This window comes from Lepus europaeus, chromosome 15 (assembly GCF_033115175.1).
Source record: "Lepus europaeus isolate LE1 chromosome 15, mLepTim1.pri, whole genome shotgun sequence".
NCBI lineage: Eukaryota > Metazoa > Chordata > Mammalia > Lagomorpha > Leporidae > Lepus > Lepus europaeus.
The window spans coordinates 72,569,299-72,591,897 of record NC_084841.1 but is presented as its reverse complement, the minus strand read 5'-3'; the positions used below and the strand labels follow the sequence as shown (position 1 = coordinate 72,591,897).

The 22,599-nt window shown below is 36.4% G+C and overlaps 1 protein-coding gene across 1 annotated transcript in view; it reads right to left on the bottom strand.

Moving 5' to 3' along the window:
• The window catches only part of ST8SIA4 (ST8 alpha-N-acetyl-neuraminide alpha-2,8-sialyltransferase 4), a 106,779-nt gene that overhangs the window by 81,433 nt on the left and 2,747 nt on the right, over window positions 1-22,599 (bottom strand). Inside the window, exons 2-3 of the mRNA XM_062212358.1 lie at window positions 17,962-18,093; window positions 7,796-8,053 (exon numbers count right to left, since the gene is read on the bottom strand). Coding sequence (XP_062068342.1) covers window positions 7,796-8,053; window positions 17,962-18,093 — 390 coding nt within the window. The remainder of the gene's footprint in view (window positions 1-7,795; window positions 8,054-17,961; window positions 18,094-22,599) is intronic.

The following is a 22,599-nucleotide window of genomic DNA, read 5'->3' as shown; positions in this document are numbered from 1 at the left end:
TAAGAAGGAGAATGAAGACAATACTTATGGTAAGTAGACACTGCTTATGACTGGTCAAAGGTTGGCATTCATAATGGTTATTGTATGATTATAATAATGTAAGAAATTACTTGCATATTTGATAACATTGTGTTTATCTTTTAATTTTCTTTTTAAATGAATACAATATCTTTTTATTTTCTTTTTAAATAAATATAAGCCTAACATGAAACTAATGTGCTTCAGTAGGTAGAATCTTAGTTAATATGAAACTTGTGAAGCAGGCAAATTTTATGCAGTCATTTCTGGATTCCCCTAAATATACTGATGCTGTAAGTACTCGTATAAAACTATATTTTTAATATTTTAAAATTTTAAAATAGCATATTCTTTTCCTGCTTTCTGTATGTACACATCATTGCTGATGATATATAAAGTGTATAGTAGTTAGCTAATTATTTGGAGATTTTTTTATTTCTTAATAAACATAGGATTAAAATTATACCTGCCTCTAAGTAACAGGACCAGAGACATAGACGTCATTTGAAGAAAAGGAGAGGTTATACTCAGGAGAGAAAAGAGAATACTGACAAGAAATGATTCCTTTGTACAGATTATACCCTGTGCCTCCCCTCACAGATGAGGAAACTCACAGAGGAAAATTGGTTTTGGACAGTTTCTAGGTAGCCCATCCTGATTATCCAAAATTCCTATCAATTGTTGAAGAAACAGACCTAAGAAATCATATTGAAATAAGACTTCCCATATCTCTTCATTCGATTTTCTTCTTAAGCAGGGGGGTGATGGTATTTAAATTAATCAAAATTGTGCTCCCTTGGCGTGCCATATGACATCACAAAAACATTCTCATCCTTTATGAACCTTCCTTACCAGAAAGATTTGCAACCCAAGAAGTGAGATCTTTTCAACTTGAGTCATGACTGACTGTACTTGCATTTCCACGTGAGCCAAGCTTTGTTTTCAGAAACAGTAACTACTAATTGAGGAACCATGTACTGGGTATTCTGGGGGCACCTATAGTAAATGTCAATCACAATGCTGCAACACTATTTAAATAATAGTTTTAGACATTTTTTTTTGACAGGCAGAGTGGATAGTGAGAGAGAGAGACAGAGAGAAAGGTCTTCCTTTTTGCCGTTGGTTCACGCCCCAATGGCCGCTGCGGCCGGCGCATCTCGCTGATCCAAAGCCAGGAGCCAGGCGCCTCTCCTGGTTTCCCATGCGGGTGCAGGGCCCAAGGCCTTGGGCCATCCTCCTCTGCCTTCCCGGGCCATAGCAGAGAGCTGGCCTGGAAGAGGAGCAACCGGGATAGAATCTGGCGCCCCGACCGGGACTAAAACCCGGTGTGCCGGCGCCGCAAGGCGGAGGATTAGCCTGTTAAGCTACAGCGCCGGCCTAGTTTTAGACATTTCTAATAAGAAATAATTCTGTCTTTTGTTTACTTTTCTGCCACTGTATTTAGGTATATATATAGTCTACATTTTGGAAATCAGTTCAATATTTAGACATTGGAGACCCAAAGTAATACTTTCATATGTTTTATTGCATTTATCTTGTTTAACTTTAAACATCATGTAATGATATTGGTTCGCGTCCCCTTTTGCACAATATATCAATGAGTCTAGTGTGTAGGGTAATAGACTAATTAATGAAGCAAACAGCCATGGATACAACATAGTATCATCTATAGGGAAGGAAATACATGACAATGTGTGTGTCTGGATGTGCAAAAGTCCACATGAGAATGTTTCCCAGCCTTATCTTAAAATATTTTATGTGAGACATGAAAAGTAACATTTTCTAAAACTGCACTATAGGGAAAGTAATACCATTTATATGCCATTGAGTCTTTCCCCAACAGGACAACTGTTTGGAGGAAGAGATTCCTATTCTCATTAAGGAGAACATTTTATTTCTTCAAAGCTTTCTCAGATAAAAATAAAGGTCCAGGTGGAGCGTTAATGCTGAACAAAGATTTTATTTCAAACTAATTCTTTGCTTCATAAAGTTAGAGGTCAGCTTAACAGAAGACCTGGGTGTGTGGTGCTTGAGGGTCAGTGCACTAACTAGTAACCACGTCAAGTAGATCAGGCATAACTGATCTCTCCCTCAACACAAATCAATGAACTGGAAACTCTGGTTGTAGGCAAAACCGACCAATCAATCATATCCACAGCCATGTAGATACACACACAATACATCTCCAGGAAGATGAGAAATTGGAACTATTCAAAAAATGTGACCAAAGTTATGTAATAATTTTAACTAGTTTGATACGGATAGTAATCTTTTTCAAGAAAGAATGAGGTTTTGACTGAATTTTAAGGCACATATCTTTCTGAACTTCCCATGGTGGAGGAAACACATGTGTAGTAACAAAAGTCTATACATTCTTGGAAGGATAATGTATTTGACACATAAATGATGATCAACGAGAAGGACAAGAGTTGTGAAGAATGATAGATGTCTGATCCAAGACCATGCCACTGAAGACCTCATGTCTATAATCATTGATGTTCCTAAATCAGATGAGAATTTTGATTTTTTTAAAGAATTGTTACTAGCATAAAATTGTTAAGCGGTAGCACAATATGTCCTTCAAAATAGAAAACAAATATAATACTATGGGGAAAGTTAATACAAAAAAACTTTTAAACAGGTTGAATACTTGGGGGACTTTGGAGAAGTATTTCCTATTATTAAAATTATTGCTAGCTCAGGATTTTATCTCTGTATCATGTGCTTCATTCTTAAAACATCCCACTTATCAACAGTAACAACTCAATATTTTTGAGGTGAAATCAACTTACTTTTGTCTTCAAGGAAAAATGGATGACATTGGTTTCTATTTTATTCCTGACTCCTCATTATGCCTGACATAGCTCCTTGATTTCAGAGATCTACATGTCTATTAATGAACCTTTCAAAATGATCTAACTCACAATGAGTTTGGGCACTGGGAAAATTTGGTTCATCATTAATATTGCCAGACACAGCAGTGAATTTTTTGGCTCACTAGTTTGAAGGATGTTATGCTTTTAGGAGTGTCCTAATTAATAAAATGAAGGAAATGGAGCTACATACCCCTTGGCAAGAAATAATAGTCTTTATTTGGAAGTGGCAAAGTTTTTATTCACATGAATAACTTTTACTCATTTTTTCCATTTGGAATGATGGCTGTTAAGTGCTAATTGAACCTTATCACAACCATCAGCTATCGAATAGCAACCAAGGGACTATATCTTCTTCTTTGCTACTGACATTAAGAGATTAGATTTTTCAGTTCATATGTATTTATAAAAGCTTCCAATAATGACACACATGGAATGTTGCAGATTTCATTAAGTGATAATCTTACAAATCCATATTAAAAGCGGTGAAGTGAAACTCAAAGAATGGATTCCCTAACCAGCTATTAAACAGCAAACATGGTTGTGTTCTGTTCAGATTGTTTTTAAATAGTGGATGCTCTTTGGAGCCAACGTTGTGATACAGCAGGTAAAGCCTTCACCTGCAAATCTGAGATCCCATATGGGTACCTGTTTGTGTCCTGGCTACTCCACTTCAGATCCAGCTCCTTAATAGTGGCCTAGAAAAGCAGTGGGGCATGGCCCAAGTGTGTGAGCCCCTGACACCAATGTGGGAGATCCAGATGAAGTTCCTAGCTCCTGGCTTCTGTCTGGCCCAGCCTTAGCCATTGCAGCCATCTGGCTGTTGAACCAGCAGATGGCAGATCTCACTTCTCACTTTCTCTTTGTGTCTCTCCCTCCATTTCTGTAACTCTGACTTTCAAAATAGATAAAAATATATTTTAAGAAAAGTGTACTCTCTAAATTTTTTGGAAAAATTGGATTTTTTTCTTTAAAAAAATCAGAAAATCCTGGTCTATATCTCTCTAGCACATATTTTATTTTAAAACATTCCAAATTCCAATTTTGGAAAGCAGTATAAAAGAAAATAAAAATTATTACTATAATAACTTTCAAGTCTTCATTAGGCTGTTTGTGCTTTTTTATACTTCTTGGTGAGTCCATATACAAAGTGCAAACTTTTGGGATCGGCCAATACTTAGTTCTTAAAAAAATTAAACTTTGGGGCCAGAATTGTGGTGTGGTGGGTATTGCCACCGCCTGCAACTCTGGCATCCCATATGGGCAACAGTTCTAGTCCTTCCTGCTCCACTTCCAATCCAGCTTCCTGCTAATATGCCTGGGAAAGCAGTGGATGATGGCCCAAGTACTTGGGCCTGTGTACGCACATGGGAGACCTAGAAGAAGCTCCTGGTTCCTGGCTTCAGACTGGCCCAGCTCTGGCCTTTGGGATCATTTGGGGAGTGAACCAGCAGATGGAAGATTCTCTCTCTCTCTCTCTCTCTCTCTCTATATATATATATATATATATATATATACACACACACACACACACATGCACACACTCATGAAGTATACATTCATAATGTCTGAAAGAAGGTAAAGATCTCCCTGTACATACAAAATGTGAAGCTGAAATATAATTGTAGACTCAGTGAGTCTCCCACTTATGAATTGGAGCAGCCGCATTGCTCCAATTGCTGGAATATCAGAATTGAGTTGGTAGACAATAGTGACCCAGGAACCACCAATAGGCATTTCAAATTCACCTGACACCTGGCAGTAAGGTAGATTAAAGATCCAGTAGGAATAGGGTTACTATAGCAATGATCAAAGAATATTTCAAGATTGGAGTGAGTTTAATTTATATAAGGTAGACTACAGGGTTTTAAGTCTAGAAAGAAAGCATCCCATTAGCTGCCTAAGGCAATGAAAGAAGGGAAACAAAGTCCCTAGATCCTTTGTATTTTGCTGTAGGAGCAAGAAAATAGCTTAGTAGTGTTCTAAATGTGAAACAGTCCATAGCAGAACTTTAAGGGTGATGCTACTGGGTGGCCTATTGCTCCTGCTTGGCCAGTGAATGAGAAAATAGTCTTTAATTTTAGAATAAGAAACATGAACAGTAAGACTTCAAGGAATCAGAATTTTATTCACTGGTGGATTAGAGGCTGCCCAAAGCCAGATTCAGGGGCATGAGTTATAGTTCAGGATAAATAGTTTCCAGGAATTGCAGGCAGGACAAATGAAAATGAAGATGATTTTCATGTGTGCCATGATTTTCAAGGCTGCCATGTAAAGTTAGCATGGCCATTACTCATTATTAGAAAGAATATAGAATCCACTTTGTGGAGACAAAATGCCATGTGAGATAAGCCAGCAATTTGCGAACTGAAATAATGAGGAGAAATCAACATAAATTGGAGCCATAAAGCTGAAGCAGAGAGTAGTGTCAAAGAATGGATGTCAAGCTGGGGGACTTCTGCCATGAGACCACCCTCACTACCCACATGTAAAGGTAGCCTTCATTTCAGAGTTGGAGGTTGGGACATATCTATCTGCTTACCTGGGCTTCAATGCCTATCTAAGCGGTACAGGGACAAGAAGTTGGTCATGTTTGGATCTTGCTTTCCTCTAGTATTAATCACACAGAAAAATCATTTTCGTGAGTGTTGGCAGAGCAATTAAGATGACATATGGGATATCTGCATTGCATATCTGAGTATCTGATTTCAAGTCCCAGCTTTGCTCTAGATTCCATATTACTAGAAGTGCGCATGCACCCTGGGGTGCAGCATGTGATAGCTCTTGTACTTGGGTCCTTCTACCCATATAGAATGTCCTGATGGAGTTCTGGCCCATGGCTTTGGTCTGTTGCAGGCGGGAGTAAAGCAAAAAATGAAAGACTCTTTCTCTCTATTTCTCTGCTCTCAAATAAATTAAATAAATAAAAATGTAAATTTTTTATATTGCAACAATTTCTTTTTTGTTTTATAGTCACTTCAGAAATTCTAGAATCCTTATATTTTCTTCACAGTCAACCTTCACACAATGTCTGAAGCTCATTTCTTACACTTCCAATTCAATTCCTTCACCAAATATATTTTCTTTGTATATAATTTTCTGAAAAGATCTATGTGACTGGTAGTGTTTTTCTCTAAGAGTTCATGTTTTAAAAGAATCTTCTGGTTTCAGGTCAACCTTTCTGCACCCAACAGAGAAAAGGAAAGATAGCAAGGTAAAATATCTGCAGTTATATTAGCTATTATGTATTGTTTCCACCTTATAAGAATGGGATTTTTTTTTAAAGATTTTATTTATTTATTTGACAGGTAAAGTTACAGACAGTGAGAGAGAGACAGAGCGAAAGGTCTTCCTTCCGTTGGTTCACTCCCCAAATGGCCGCCACGGCCAGTGCTACACCGATTCAAAGCCAGAAGTCAGATGCTTTCTCCTGGTCTCCCATGCAGGTGCAGGGCCCAAGCACCTGGGCCACCCTCCACTGCCCTCCCGAGCCTCAGCAGAGAGCTGGACTGGAAAAGGAGCAACTGGGACTAGAACCCGGCGCCCATATGGGACACTGGCACTGCAAGGCAAAGGATTAACCAAGTGAGCCACTGTGCTGGCCCCAAGAGTGGGATTTTTTTCATGGCTGTTATTTTAGTATGAATAAAGCAGTTGCCTATTTATGATTAATGCATAAATAATTAGTTATCTTTTTGCAAGATCTATTTATTTGAAAGGCACAGTGTCATGAGAAAGAGAGAGAGAGATTTTCTGTCCACTGATTCACTCTCCAAATGGCCACTACAGCAGGAAGCCAGGAGCCAGATACTGTGTTTGGGTCCTAGGTGGCAAGGGTCTAAGTACTTGGGCCATCTTCCTTCGACTTTCAAGGTGCATCAGCTGAAATCTGCTTCAGACTTGGAGTAGCAGGGACTTGAATCAGCACCAAATACGGGGTGCTGAAGTCACAAGTGGTGTCTGACTCACTGGACCACAATGCCAGCCAGTATTATCTTTATTTCCAAGGCTTTATTTCAAAAAGATTTTTTTCTCAAATATGTTCACAGACTATATTTTCAAAGGAGTTCTGGTATTTGTCAAAATGTCAACTTAACATATTTTTCTCCTTAAACATACCATTTCATATTTCAATATACATGGTTCATCCATTCAGCAGTTTTCTAAGGAACTAAGGCAAGCCAAAAAAACTGCACAGATATAAGAATTGTGAATTTAAAACTGCTAATGTCTATCATGTGATCAATGACCCATTTGTACTGTTGAGTTTTTCTCAGCTGATGTGTTAGCCAAATACATCATTCCTCAAATGTCTCTAGTCTCAGAATAAGAGAGGTAGACAATTAAAAACAAAAGGGTCTACTTTCTTACGAGGGAAAACTCAATCATTAACATATACTAACATAAAAAATACCACATTGAAAGCATAATGAAGGCAATCTGGTCCAGGATCTCAAAGATAAACTTTTTTAAGAATCTGCTACTACCAATAAGAAAGTAAAATTAACTTACATCTATTATATTACTGCATAGTAATACTCATAATCTTTATAACCAATGAAGTCACTCAAAACCAATAAGTGTGATGATAAAATATTCAGAAAAATATTTTTCCTGTGTATTAAATTTTGTACAGTTGTCATTTGCTTTCTGGACAAATCTGGTGTGAGTTTTTCCTATAATAAAGTTACTTTCGTTTCAATGACACAATAATTTTAAATTTTATTTCAGAGTAAATGTTAATTTGGACACTACAAAGAAAAGGATATCGTAAGTAAATATTTGTTTGAGATCTCAATAATACCTAATGGTAATACTAAATTTAAGCACTTTGGCCAGTTTTCTATTCCTATGTAAAACATATGTGAAGAACTTACAACCTCTGAAAACAGACAAACACTCACCTTATTACAAAATTGTGACTGTCAATCTCTTTTCCACACTCACTATCTAGTAGAATGCCAGAATTTCCAACAACTGCACAGGTCTTAAACCTGCGATTTTTCATTGGTGAAACTTCAGGCAGGAGGCTATGCAGATCATGAGAAATATTTAGTGTCCGGCGTCTGTCGAGCACATAATGTATGACATCACCAGGCTTAAAACTGCTCTTGACCACCGAGACATCTCGCTCTGCATCTAAGAAACGAAGAATGTTCTTCCTATATTTGAAATACAAGCAAAGTTTTATATTAATGGCAGCATATTCAGGAATTGGTGATTTCATTTACAATGTCACATGATAAAATAGCAATTGGTGAACTCATAACCTTAAAATGTCAGTTAAACAGACACCACAGGAAATAAAATAGATTTAAAAGTCATTTGCAGAATTTCTCAATGACTTGGAAAATAGATATAGTACATACACCTGTTTATGGAGTGAAAAAAAAACTAGTTTATCAAACTATACTATAGAAAAATTGGTTTGTCAAATACAGTTTCAATGACCTGAATCTACATCATTATCTATTCTACTACCTTCAGTCAAAGGTCTATAGTTATTTTGCTTAATGTTGTCTCATGAACCAGGAAGATGAATAATTGGAATTGTTTTGAATTATATAGTTATCTCTATTGAAAGAGTATAACTGTCCCATAGATAGATATTTACACAAATTATATGTTTTTTTTTAAGAAAAGAACTAAAGCTATACCATTAAATGCATATGAACAGTCTTCCAAGCTCAAGCATCCAGGGTGTGAGATATGTGTATTGGAGGAAAATTTGCATAAATAGAATCTTGAATTGTGTATGGCAGAGATTTGTGCTTTGTTCCCTTCTTTGTTTCAGTATTTGAAACTTCTAACTTCTACTTGGTCACACAGATGCTCAACTAGAATATTTCCAAGTTTTCAAACTCAAGCAAAGTTGGCTTTGGTCATAAGACTAAGTTTAATCTAATGGGATATGAGTGTATCATATACACAACTATATGAGAGAGAAAATAACAACCAATTGTTTGGCCATAGTATTGTAAGTTCTCCTTTTCTGTAAGCTTAGCCTGTCCCACATCCAATATATAAATTAATAATAGATGCGAGATGTTATATAAACATACTTAGACTTAGTAGTTAGATGATGGTAGGTAAGAAAACAGACAAAGCTGACCAGGAAGCTGGTGACCCTTAGTGTGATATAGCAATGCACTTGATAAAGCTGTTGTCTATGATAATTTGGACATTGTGACTTACATCTAATAAATCTATTGCTCTTGGAGAATTGCTTAAGAAGTCTATGCTGGATATGTTTGCTTTTCCTTTTATCAAGGCACTAAAAGAGGAGAAATCAAGCATGAAATAGCCAAGCTGCAAACTGAGATGAAAGGGTGACCTGCAATCAAAACTGTAGGGGAAAGTCTACCGACTGGGACCTCACAAATGCTTCTGTACCCAATTAGCAAGAGTTGTGACCATAAATCAGAGCCATTCCAAAACCACGAGGGATAGTGATTTTCCACATAAAGGTAGATGGCACTGAATGTAAAGAAGGGAAGGATAGGCCAAAGTGATTAGAGGGAAGTCAGAAGACCTAAGAATTCTGTTCAGAAGAAATCTTTGACTGAGATTATTTTTATACTTCAAAGTAACTACAAGGAAATAGCCCTGCAGCCAAGTATGTATTTGACAGAATTTTAGTGCCAAAGAAATTATGAATCTAGCCTTCCAAAATCTGGAATCATTTTTTTTAATCCTTGGGCTACCAAACATATACCAGGGAGAAGTAACATGAGAAAGCTCTACACCTGAGTGAGAAGTTGGTTACTATTTCCTTATGTGCTCTCATCGTAAGCCTGTATTTTCAAACTGGACAAAACAATTCATTATCCTAACATTTGAGATAGGAAAGATACATTTTTCCTCTAGTGCTATTTTCATTGAAGCTACATCACAATTGCAAAAATTTTATTACTTAAGACAAACCATGTTCTCTTCTCATAACTTGACCAGAGACTTGTTTAACAACCCACTTATCATACAGAAATATGAAGGAGAGATGGAAAGTAACTCATGTCTTTCCTTTTGTTTGCTTTATTTGAGCTTGCTTTAATTGGCTCCAGCATAATGTGTGATCTAATTAGAAAACCAAGTGATTGAAAACTTTCGGCAGATTTTATCCACAAGAGCAACACTTGTCAGTTCAGTGGAAAATTATGTATTTATTGAATTTATTTTTAATGTATTCTGAATAGCAGGTTCATAAAGAGTGGAATTTGTATAGAAAGACAAATACCACATCTTCTCCCTTACATATGGAAGCTAAAATTAAAAAAGAAAAAATAAGAAAGATATGCTTCTGTGTATCATTATTGGTACAAATGCAGTTTTGTCAAGCTTTGTTGTATATTTTTGCCAAGTCAGGGGTTAAAAATGATAAATTATTATCATTTAAGAAAAAAAATCACTACAAAGGAAATCACAAAAATTGGTACAAATACCATCAAATGTAGTAAGAGTTTATCTTGACAAAGTACAGATTATATAAAATAAACTCAGCAAATAAAGGGTTTATAAATAGCAGAAGTCAAGAAGGCTTTTCATTATGTCCAGCATATAGCGGTTCTTCAGAAAGGTTAACAACTAGCACCAAAAGAGATAATGCACAGAAATATTTGTGCAAATTCATTAATTATTATTTATTTCTCGGAGGAAACTCAAGTAATACCTGAGACCTGTAGTTCAACAAAAAATTTTCATTTCCTGTGAAAAAGGACAAAGCTGGCTTCTTAAACAAAGACTTGGCGGATGTGGTTAAGTCATCAGACTAGATGGTATTATCCTTTTCCTTTGAACCTAATTTAAACAGGTTGCTATAGATGTGTTTGAAGACGTACACTCACAAGTAGTAGCATGTTTGCAACTTCCAATGAGTAGATTAACAGCTCAACTTTGAAAAACAACGCTGTAGCCTGGAAATTCGAAAGGGAGAATACCTTTCAGGAAGGCAAAGTAGTTAAGACTTCATATGTTTGTCAACCATCAGCAAGAGGGCCTTTTCCACAGAAATGTTTTTGTTGCATTAGAAAAATTTAGCAGCAAAAAACGTTTTAACATATGTCTTTCAAATTCCAGAATAACATCGAAAATTTTTATTTCATTCATTTCAAGGGGAATAAAAAGGGAATCCAAGATTTGAGCTGTTTTGAAAGATATTTTGTCTAATTCTTGGAAAAAAATAGTGTTTCACAAGATAAATAATTGAGAATAAAAAATCATAATGTGTCTTCTAGGCTCAGCAGTAGTTTATTTTTAAAGGAAATTTCAAAGTAGTAGAAGTGCATTTTAAAACAAGAAAAAAAATACCACATGTAAACTAATCTACATATAAAAAGGTAAACGGTTTCTAAGACAAAACCCTGAACAATTGTTGGTGTAAAATTTTCTATTTAACACTGAGAAGGGGTACCAGGCATTTGGTGCACTGGGTAAGATGTCGCTTAAGACACCTACATCCCATAATGCAGTGCCTGCACCTACATCCCATAATGCAGTGCCTGCATTGCAGAGGCTCTTGGATCTCTGTCGTCCAAAGGGAACTATCATTAAGTTTTAGGTTTTTGGCTTCAGCCCAACCGGTTTAGGCACAGGCTTTGGGAAGTGAACCAGTGGATAAAAGACTCTCTCTCTCTCTCTCTCTCACTCTCTTCCTCTCTCTCTCTGTCTCTGTCTCTGTCTTGCTACCTTTCCAATAAATCAAAAATACCTAGATTTAAAAAATGAGGAAAAAGAGGAAATCTTGAATGACTCCAATATGTTTGTTCTTTTTCTCATATTGATCCAAACTTTAATTTCTATGTTAGAGTTTAAATCTTTGCATGGAAAGTTATCTGTGCCAGCGCCACTGTAGCTCACTAGGCTAATCCTCCGCCTGCGGCGCCACCACCCTGGGTTCTAGTCCCGGTCGGGGCGCCGGATTCTGTTCCAGGCCAGCTCTCTGCTATGGCCCAGGAGTGCAGTGGAGGATGGCCCAAGTCCTTGAGCCCTGCACCCACATGGGAGACCAGGAGAAGCACCTGGCTCCTGGCTTCAGATCAGCGCGGTGCACGGGCCGCAGTGGCCACTGGGGGGTGAACCAAAGGAAGGAAGACCTTTATTTCTGTCTCTCTCTCTCTCCTCTCTTTCACTGTCCACTCTGCTTGTCAAAAAAAAAAAAAAAGAAAAAGAAAACAAAAGAAAGTTACATGTGATAAGATTCTTGGTGTAAGATGTAAGAAAGACTGGAAATAATCACCATGATTGAATAATACTGCAACCTGAGTGCTTAATACTTTTGGAAACAGTAAATTTATATTTTTCTCTCCTTAACTAGCTGAAGACATTTTTAATAATATAGATGTAATCAACTATAAAAAGTTTTAAGGATTTGCTAAGCCTTGTCATCATTCAGACTATAAATATGGGGTTACAGAAAGGAAACAGAAAACTAGTACTTAAATATAATTAGCAAAATGTCATTTGAAGCATTAAAAACCCTTTTGCTTAACAACACAGTAAGTCCATGAAGAGAATAGATCTGCTTTTGCTTAGAAGATAATTGATACAAATTTAATTTTAATAGGTTACGCAAAATTATTTCAGAAATCAAAAAAGGTTTTAGAAAATCCAATTGAACATTTGAGCTTTATAAAAAAAAGCATGAAGTGTCAAAGCTCATGTTCAATGGTGGCTTGTCACAGTATGAGTGTTCCTAACATGTAGTCAAGTTATTACTAGATATTCAAATCAGGGATTTGTACTTTCTGTGTGACTTAAATGAACAACAACAACGAAAAAGATTCCTCATAAGTCTTTTAACTGTCATATTGTGAAAATAATGCAACTTTTGAAACTGTTACATAAGCAAACACATAAATTCACCAACTGTCTTAACGTTGAAGATAGCTGGAAGAATCTGAAAATGTTTCGCTTTCAGTGAAACTAAAAATCTTAGTCATAAAACACTTGTTTTGTTAGGCAACACCGTCTTAAACTGAAAGGTTGGTTTCGACTGTTAAACTGACAGGAATAGATTCTACATGGAAACTTTTCAACTGAATTTTCTACTAGAACTTCTCTTTCAGCATCACCCATCACCTGAAATAGCAGCTGCTGTGTTCTGGAGCTTTTATTTACTAAGTAGTGTTTTCACTTGTGACATGTTAAATATAGCTGACCTATCACCAGATGCCACTCTTCACTGTAGGTTTCCTGTCAACAACAGTACATGTTCTGTAGAAGCTTAAATTTGATCTAAATGACATTGTTAACTGCATTGACAGGCAGAGTTAGACAGCGAGAGAGAGAGAAAGACAGAAAGGTCTTCCTTCCATTGGTTCACCCCCCAAATGGCTGCCAATGGCCAGCGCACTGCACCGATCCAAAGCCAGGAGCCAGGGGCTTCCTCTTAGTCTCCCATGTGGGTGCAGGGCCCAAGCACTTGGGCCATCCTCCACTGCCTTCCCGGGCCACAGCAGAGAGCTGGACTGGAAGAGGAGCAACCGGACAGAACCAGCGCCCCAACAGGGACTAGAACCCAGAGTACCGGCACCGCAGTCAGAGGATTAGCCTAGTGAGCCACGGCGCCGGCCGTGACAAATCTTATAGTTGGGATGCATCACAGGTGGAGATGAAAATTTGGTTGGGAAACATATCAGAAATAAGATTTTGCAAAGCATAGACAATGACTCCAGACCCCTCCATCTCCAAAAATCTCTGAATCAATTCAGTTTGTACCAACACAGTTCACACACACACACACACACACACATAACTGCTTAGTGTTTCCTGTGTCTACAAAAAGCAAGGAGAATACACAATTCTTTACTTCAAAAGATTATTTCTACAATGCAACTGGCCTCAAAACTCTAAAAGAACTCAACCTTTGTCTTGTTTAGGATTCCTGAACTTAGGATCCCAGATATTACAGGCAAGCTGTTCTAGCATCAAAGACAAAATCCTGAACAATCACAACTGAACAGAAAAGCTAAATTATCCCAAAATACTTACAGAGAGGTGCTTTTAGCTTGATGTACACCTCAGACTGCCCTTGGTATATTACCCAGAATTTGGTAGTATCAGATGAATTTTGTTATTTTAGAGCAATAAACATCTCACATACTCCATAAAGATTCTTTTTAATGGTGTGGCATTTAGGATTAAAATATAAATTTCCAAGAAAGCTTTTTCACATTAAGACTGATTTCACAGTAAGACACGATGGGTTTGAATCTTCACTGCTACTATCATTTTTTGTGACTCAGTATTGGTCCTATTGGTCACTTATTGATCAAAGTAGAAGATGGCGTAATAATTGTATGTGGGCCTTTGGCTAAATTAAATCTCTGGATGTGATAGCAAATTCTTTTTGACTAGTAAGCATTTACAGATCTTCAATTATGTTTTGTTGCACAGCAAGTCTTAAATATTTCTGAATGTTGATACAGCATCATACTAAGAGTTGAAAATATTTTTTTCTGATTAATTATGATGTGATTAAGCTTTCCTGAGGAGCAGCTAAGCAAATATACTTCTATAAATCCACATTTGGCACTTTTTCTTCTTTAGGTTTCTACCCAACACATAAAGGATAAGGTAAAAAAAGATAGAAAAAAATGACCTATATATGCAAAAAAGTATTTTGACCAAATAATCTCTTAGTACAATGTTCCCAGATTTATTCACATTCTAGTTCATTAAATGTTTTATTTCTTATCATACAATAATAAAGAACAAACTACTACCAATAAAAGTAACTCTTTCAGTCAAACTAATTACTTCAATTATGAAGTGATCTGTAGAATGCATGAATCTTCAAGTTTCAATGGAATCATCTCTTTTATATATTCCCAGATAAATAGTTATTTGTTGAATATATATGAAACACCTCTTGATGTGCTTATGAAAGTAGCACAGGGAATAAGAGAAAATTTTGTATATAAATCTAAGTAAAAAAGTATATTCAGTGACTATTACACATTTTAATGTAAATAAATGAAATTTTATTAGAAATATAAAATGAGCATTAAAAGTCAAAAGTAACTTTTAAAATGAGAAAGATTTATAAGTAAGCTTCCATCAAATGCAATCAAAACTGATTAGTTATAATGTCTTAATCAATTTGTTCAAAGTGGAACATATGTAAAATATACACACCCCCACTCACAGACTCAGAGTGATAGCCTTTTTAAATGCTATAAAGGTGAGAAAGAAAAAAGAAAAGTAATAATATAAAATATAACATAATTAGTTTCTAGTACAACATTAAAAAACATATTTGCAAAAGCTAGCCAACAATCATTGTCTTATTCTAAATTATTTAATGAAAAATGTCAAACTGATTAACACTCATTAGTCATTGCTGCTATAGGCAATTATAATTTTTTATGAACCATTTGTATATTCTACAGTTATTGTTTTATGAATTATGCTTTCCTTCCAGGGAAATGACAACTTTGTATGTATTATTCAATATTTGCTTTTTCTTTATTATTTATATCTTTATCTGTTAAGGAAAACTATATAGAAATATATGGTACTAATATGTCACTTGCTTGATCAGTTGTTATAATTGAAAACAGATCATTCTCTAAAATATGAATGTAAACCTCATTAATTTGTAAAATAATAATAATAAATTTATGTTTAACATTCTTAGCTTAAAAATCAGTAATGGCAAATGGTGTATCTGCAGCCTCACACACATCTATAGTATTCATATTTTTATGTAGACATTGGTAAGGCTTGGCCAGATAAAATAATTAAATGAGTGTCAATTACTTAATTTATTTATTAGATATTCATTTTTATGACATTTTATCATGGCTAGATACATTATTTAAACCACTTTTATTTTACTTTACTTTCTTCCATTACTTTCCATTATCTAATCTGTATAGCCTAAGCTAATGGCTTCCTTCTTGTTAAATCGCTTAATTTGAAAGTTTTCTTTGCAGACCTACACAGAGATAAGATCTTTCCATTTTAATTACCTATATTTCTCTCTTTCAAATATATCTCCAAAACAATAGGATTCCCTACTGTGTTCTAAACAAAACTATATCTATGTTTATATTGCGTATCATCCCACATCCCATACTGCTTTCCCATGATTATCTCATCTCTCACAGCATTCCTAAATTCAAACGTGGGGATGTGGGGATGATTCTGAGAGGAATTCACTAGGCAGGTCTCATGAAAGAGAGAAGCTGCAGGTGTGGACACATCAAACTGCAAAGAGCAGGGCAGTTCCAGCTTCAACCACCCAGCTCTCAGGAAGAACACAGGTCCAGAGTTGCCAAATATGCCCCTTTCTCAAGAGTGTCTGAAAATCTGTGTCTTTATAATGAATCTCCTGATTTTCAATGTTGGCTTTTTAAAAAGCTATCCAGATTAAATAAATCTTGCTTGCAGGTCGTATTCCATCCAGAAAGCACCGATTTGCAAACTCTCTCATCACACTCTCCACATCTACTCATTTTTGTACTAGGCCAGTGAATACAGAGGGTTTCAAAAAGTTCGTGGAAAGTGGAATTAAAAGATAAGTTTATATTGATGTTACGATGTTTTAAAATCTATGCACAGTATTTTCACAATGCACACTTTCCATGAATTTTGTAAGGCCCCTCATACACAAAACTCATACTAACCTAAAATTTACCAAACATACCCCATGGTTTTATTCCTGTTTCCCTCTCTAATTACTTCCAGCCCTTTGTAGTCTAACCATTCTTGCATTTCTTTAACATTCTTCTCTTTCTAATTTCCAGGTTTTTTTTTTTCAAGTAAATTTCGATACACAGTGAGTGTCTTTGCTGCAATGTGTACTATGAACTGTTGCATATATTCTAAAGATGAGGGTAACAATCTTCCTTCAAGTTGCTTATAACTTGCATCATGTGTAGGTATGACTCAAGAAGTGAATGCACAGGCAAACTGATCAGCTCCTAAAATCTCTTTATCACTAAGCTACCTTTACAAAATCCATGTGTTAATAATACTCAGTCATGAAATAGTTAGGATGTTGCAAATACTAGAGCTCTGATTTAGAACTTTTATAGAGTTCTGATCTGCTAACACATTCTGACTTAAGCATAGCTGTCAACACAGTAATGCAATGACACCATAGAGAAAAATAATTTGTTTGCTTTCTCTATAATTAGGGAATCATGACCCTATTTTTCTTATTAATATCAGGACTATAATAAAAGAAAATGACATCATGGATATATGTAGATATTGAATTTGATTTCAAGAGAATTTGTTTCAGTTAAGATAACTAGTCTTATAAAAATAATGTAGTATTTTATAAAACTTATTGTCTTATTTTTACCACTATATTTTATATAAGCTCATTCATAGGTGTAGTCAAAATTATTTATAACAGTCAGGCCGGCGCCATGGCTCAACAGGCTAATCCTCCGCCTAGCAGCGCCGGCACACCGGGTTCTAGTCCCGGTAGGGGCGCCAGATTCTGTCCCAGTTGCCCCTCTTCCAGGCCAGCTCTCTGCTATGGCCCGGGAGTGCAGTGGAGGATGGCCCAAGTGCTTGGGCTCTGCACCCCATGGGAGACCAGGAGAAGCACCTGGCTCCTGCCTTCGGATCAGCGTGGTGCGCCGGCAGCAGCGCGCCAGCCACAGCGGCCATTGGAGGGTGAACCAATGGCAAAAGGAAGACCTTTCTCTCTGTCTCTCTCTCTCACTGTCCACTCTGCCTGTCAAAAAAAATTTTTAAAAAATATAACGGTCAGCAAAATAAGTGTTGAACAGCTTCTGTTTTCATCTATTTGAGAAGTCAAATGAAGACAATATAGAAAAAAATATAAAATACAAAATACATGTCTATCCTGGGTAATTGAATAAAATATATTAAATATTAGTACTTTAATGGATACTGCCTTCCATTAATTTGAAGACAGTACATTCAAACATTCAGTTTTTACACTTTCATATTCTTCAGTGAACAATATCAAATAGAGCTGGTTCGCTCCTTCAATAAAGTATTCATTCCTATTTAAACTATAAATCAAGTTGTCAAGCTCAACTTATCTGGGTACATGAGGCAAAGTTTGTTATGACTTATTAAAGAAACTCACCTTATCTCCACAACCAAAGAGGAATTGATTTTCCAACCTTCTACAGAGTGTTGGAAGATGGACGAACCAGACTTTCGAATGATTTTATCAGAACTATTGACAAGTGATCGGCTCAAACACAATTCTCCATCTCTGAAACAAAACAAAAATGTCAGCTTTGTGAAAGTAAGAAGAGTTTTTTCTATGTAGCAGAACACATAATTTGATTTACATTACTAGTGAAAATTATAGACAAATTTTCTCCATGTTAGAAGGAAAGATATAAGCATGATGAAAAGTGTTACAAGGATTAAGTAACAACTTAATCAGGCAGACATCTCTACTACTTTATCAGGCAGACATCTCTACTACTCCTTTTTTGATAAAGAAATAACTTCTGTGATACATAAGGGAAAATAGAACTTCTAATTAAATATTTGTTCCCCATTAGCTCCCACTAACTCTTGTTTAGACAAGCAGGTTAAATGTCTGGTCAATTATCCTGTGTCTCTATAACTGACTCCCAAGATTAATGTAATTTTTAGAAGGAATACACATACACAAAAGAAAGAGCTTTTGTTTGGAGTAATATCACTTTGGGGTTTCAGGTGATCTAGGTGTGTTGATGATTCTATGGCTTGCTAGCCTTTCTCAAAGAATATTCTCCTTCAAGTCCACAATGGCCATACTCTACCTTGAAAATTGAATTCACACTAACTAACATCCAGTGAATTCTTGAGGATGAAGTAGGAGTCTGCACCGGAAAGTAATCTGCAAAGCACTATTCAAGTGCTAATTTTAAAAACAATGTTGGTCTCAAAACATCGCAACAATGAGACAATTTCCTGACAGTTGTTGGTGGGGAGAAAAGAGATTGTAGCAGGGAGAATATTCATTCAGTAGGCATTAGAATTAGTATTCTCCTCTGCATAAGAAATGATCAACTACCAACTCCAATCAACTTTGTATCATGAGGAATGGCGGTAGCAGTGTTGCAAGTGATAACGATGATGGTGAGATATACTTGTGATATCATTTATGCCATTAGGACATTGATTGCTGAAACAGTTTATAGATGAACCAATAACTGATTCAATAAACAGTTGTCTTTGCATTTTATGAATATAAACCCAGATTGAGAGAATAGAAAAGCCACTTAGGACACAACAACAAAAGCCATAGCCCTCTCAGAATGTCCTTCTCATTCTTTACATCTCATGTTTTAAATCATAAACTCTTAAAAGCATAGTTAAAAAGTAACATGACTATGTGCTCCACTGAGAAGTCTAAATCTGTGTTTATTATGTGGGCAATCCTCTCCTACTATCAATGGAAACATGGTTTGTGTAACAGCTGTTGAATAAATTCTGCAATTGGAGGTTTATAGTTTGGTATTTCAGTTTGCAGTCTCTTAAATATGCAGTTTAAATTTGAAGCAGCTCAAAGGATCACATGTAACTGCTCCCTGTGAAATTTAGAACTTCATAAAATTAATATTTTGAACTGTCCTACTGATAAAAATTATACATTTGAATACTTATGCATGGCTAATAATAATCATTTCATAAAGATCATTAAGGATGTAAGGAAACACAGGCTATTCCTTTTGATCTCTCAGTGGCCCAGAGGTCAATTCTGATACTATACATCTGATGATAATAACCACATGGAACTGAAAACTTGAAGGTTAACTTCTGCACTTATCCACATTTTCATTTACATGTAGTTATATATGGCAGATATGCTCTCAAGAGTACAGGCACAAACTATCCCTATATCTGTGGGAGGATGTAGGGATCTTTGTAACCTTCACTCTACTAGGAGTTGCTTTGTCAATATCACTGCTTTCTAACCTCAGACTGCTGTGATTACAAATTATTTCTGCCACCAATAAACTTCCAGAGGAGAAGTAAAAGTATACAATGACTTGCATATTTTAAGATCTGTGGAAGCTTCCTTTATTGACATGCGCATACATTTTACATAGAGTGACTTGCTATGATGCACACAGTTGCAGGGAATCCTTTGACACTTCCCAAGAAGTTCTAAAAAGTCCTTTAAAATTGACTAGTTTTTGTAAGATTTATTTATTTATTTGATAGGCAGAGTAAGAGAAAGAGAGAGAGAGAGAGAGCTTTCATTTACTGGTTCACTTCATAAATGTCTGCAAAGGCCTGAAGTGGGACAGGCTGAAGATAAGAGCCTGGAACTTCATGTGGGTGTCCCACACATGTGCAGGGGCCCAAGGACATAAGCCTTCTTCCACTGCTTTCCCAGGCGCCTTCGCAGGGAGCTGGATCAAAAGTGGAACAGCCAGAACTCAAAGCAGTGCCCATATGGGATGCCTGCACTTTGGCCCACAGCTTAACCCACTTAGTCATGCTAGCCCCTAAATTAGTTTATATATATATATATATATATATATATATATATATATATATAATGACCATGGTACTCTGTTCTTTGAATTGGTTGCACTGAACTAATGATGGGCCAAATTTCGGACTTTTATCATTGAAGAGAACTTGAAATGGAAGTACCTATTTCTCATCATACTACTATTCTGATAGTCAATGGAATTCATGAATTCATGTGGGAAAAGGCTAGGCTTAATGTAATGTGAGGCTGTGGAACAAATTTACTTGTATAGAGTTCACTGAGTCCCCAGAGATTTTTTTGTATGTGGCCTTGGTGGCATTCTGACTTAGAAATACTTTTCCTTCCCATGAATGCGAGGCATGAAGGATATTCCCACCCCCTGCTGATTTCTCATTGCAGATAGCTTGTGACTTCTGAACAGCTGCAACAAAAACACTTCTTGCACAGGGCTGGCTACAAGGAAATTCACTAAGTGTTTTTAGAGGGAAAATAACAAAGCATACATAAACATAAAGCAACATAAAGCAATATACTATAAAGCATTCCTCATTACACGGAAGTAAAAATATCCACTAAGTGGATCATCTATGTGATACCAGAGGTAGAAAATAAATATTAATTATACTCCTAGTATCCACAAATATTTTTCTCCTTGATATGGGAGTTTCCAGGCTGTGGTACAATTTATACTACTAGCTCTGTAGGAATAACGAATTCATTAATTTCACTTCCTGAAGGTTGATCTGCAGTCCTACATTGAACTTCTCTGAAACTTCTTGGTCTTGCTTTTCAAACGAATGTGTTTCAATTTGACTATGTTAACCTTACCCCCTTTGTTTTTTAAGATGTTTTATTTATTTATTTGAGGGGTAGAGTTACAGACAGAGAGGGAGAGACAGAGAGAAAGGTCTTCCATCTGCTGGTTCACTCCCCAAGTGGCCACAATGGCAGGATCTGGGCCGATCCAAGGCCAGGACCCAGGAGCTTCTTTTGGGTCTCCTATGCCGGTGCAGGGGCCCAACCACTTGGGCCATCTTCTACTGCTTTCCCAGGCCATAGCAGAGAGCTGGATCAGAAAACGAGGAGCCGAGACATGAATCAGTACCCATAGGGGAAGACAGTGCACAGGCAAGTGCTTTGCCTACCAAACCACAGCGCCAGCCCCAACCTTCCTCCTTTATACAAGAATTCAAATTATTTGAAAGAAAGAAGCTACTGTCAATCTAAACCTGAACAAAAGTAGGAGACTTTCATATCTTTTCATTACCTAAGTGACAAATAACTAAAATTCAACCTTAACTCACTGCTCAGAACTTCTGGAAGAACTGCAAATGTAACGTGAACTAAATGCCAAATTCCGGAATTCTTGATCTACAGGGGTGTGTTTTACCATAGAATAAGTCAGACCTAACTTTGTTGGCAGCAGTCATACACTACGTATGAATGTTCATTTTCACTGCCAACTTTATCCTATGTGGAGAATCTGTACTGTGGATTATTTAAAAAGACAACATAAAGTCAAATTAAAAAGGATATCTATAGATGGTAAGAAAAGTAAGTTGAAATCTAATTTGTGGATAACCAGGAAAAAAAAATGTGTAGCAAATTTTAAGAGATAATAAAGCAAATATTTGCACGTCATTAAAATATATGTTATACTTTATTTAACTTCCATTACATTAAATGAGCATAATTCATACATTTTGTCTATGGAAACCTTAAAACACATTTCCAGTTAAGCCTCAAAGAGCATATAGACCCAGATAAATCATAAGCCAAGTGTGAGATCCATTAAAAAATAAAAAGGCAAGAATGGATCACTTAATTATCTGAATACCCTTTGAAATAACTGTTCATTAAGTCATCATCATAGGCAATTAATAGTTTTTGTGGAAGGAATATCTACTTTAGGTACTCAATAATTATTTCTTCACTGATTCTGGAGCAACTCCTTGTTGTAAAACAAAACGTGCTGTTAATATTCCTCTGGACAAACAGGAATGCGATACCCCCTGGGAAATTTCCTGCGGGGGCTCTCGCTTTGCGCACTGTCCACGTGGATGGGAAGAGTGCTCAGGACCACCCCCAAGAAACGTAAAGCTACACTAACTCTAGCAGGGACCTCCAGACAAGGGAGGGCATGGGTCGAATTGATAAAGGAACCCACTGTCTATACTGTAATAACTAGCAGGAAAGTTAAATATGAATCTGGGGGCATGGTAGATTAGCCTAGGAAAGGTCTTCATTCGAACTGCTGCCCACCCGCAAGGCACGCAGTGC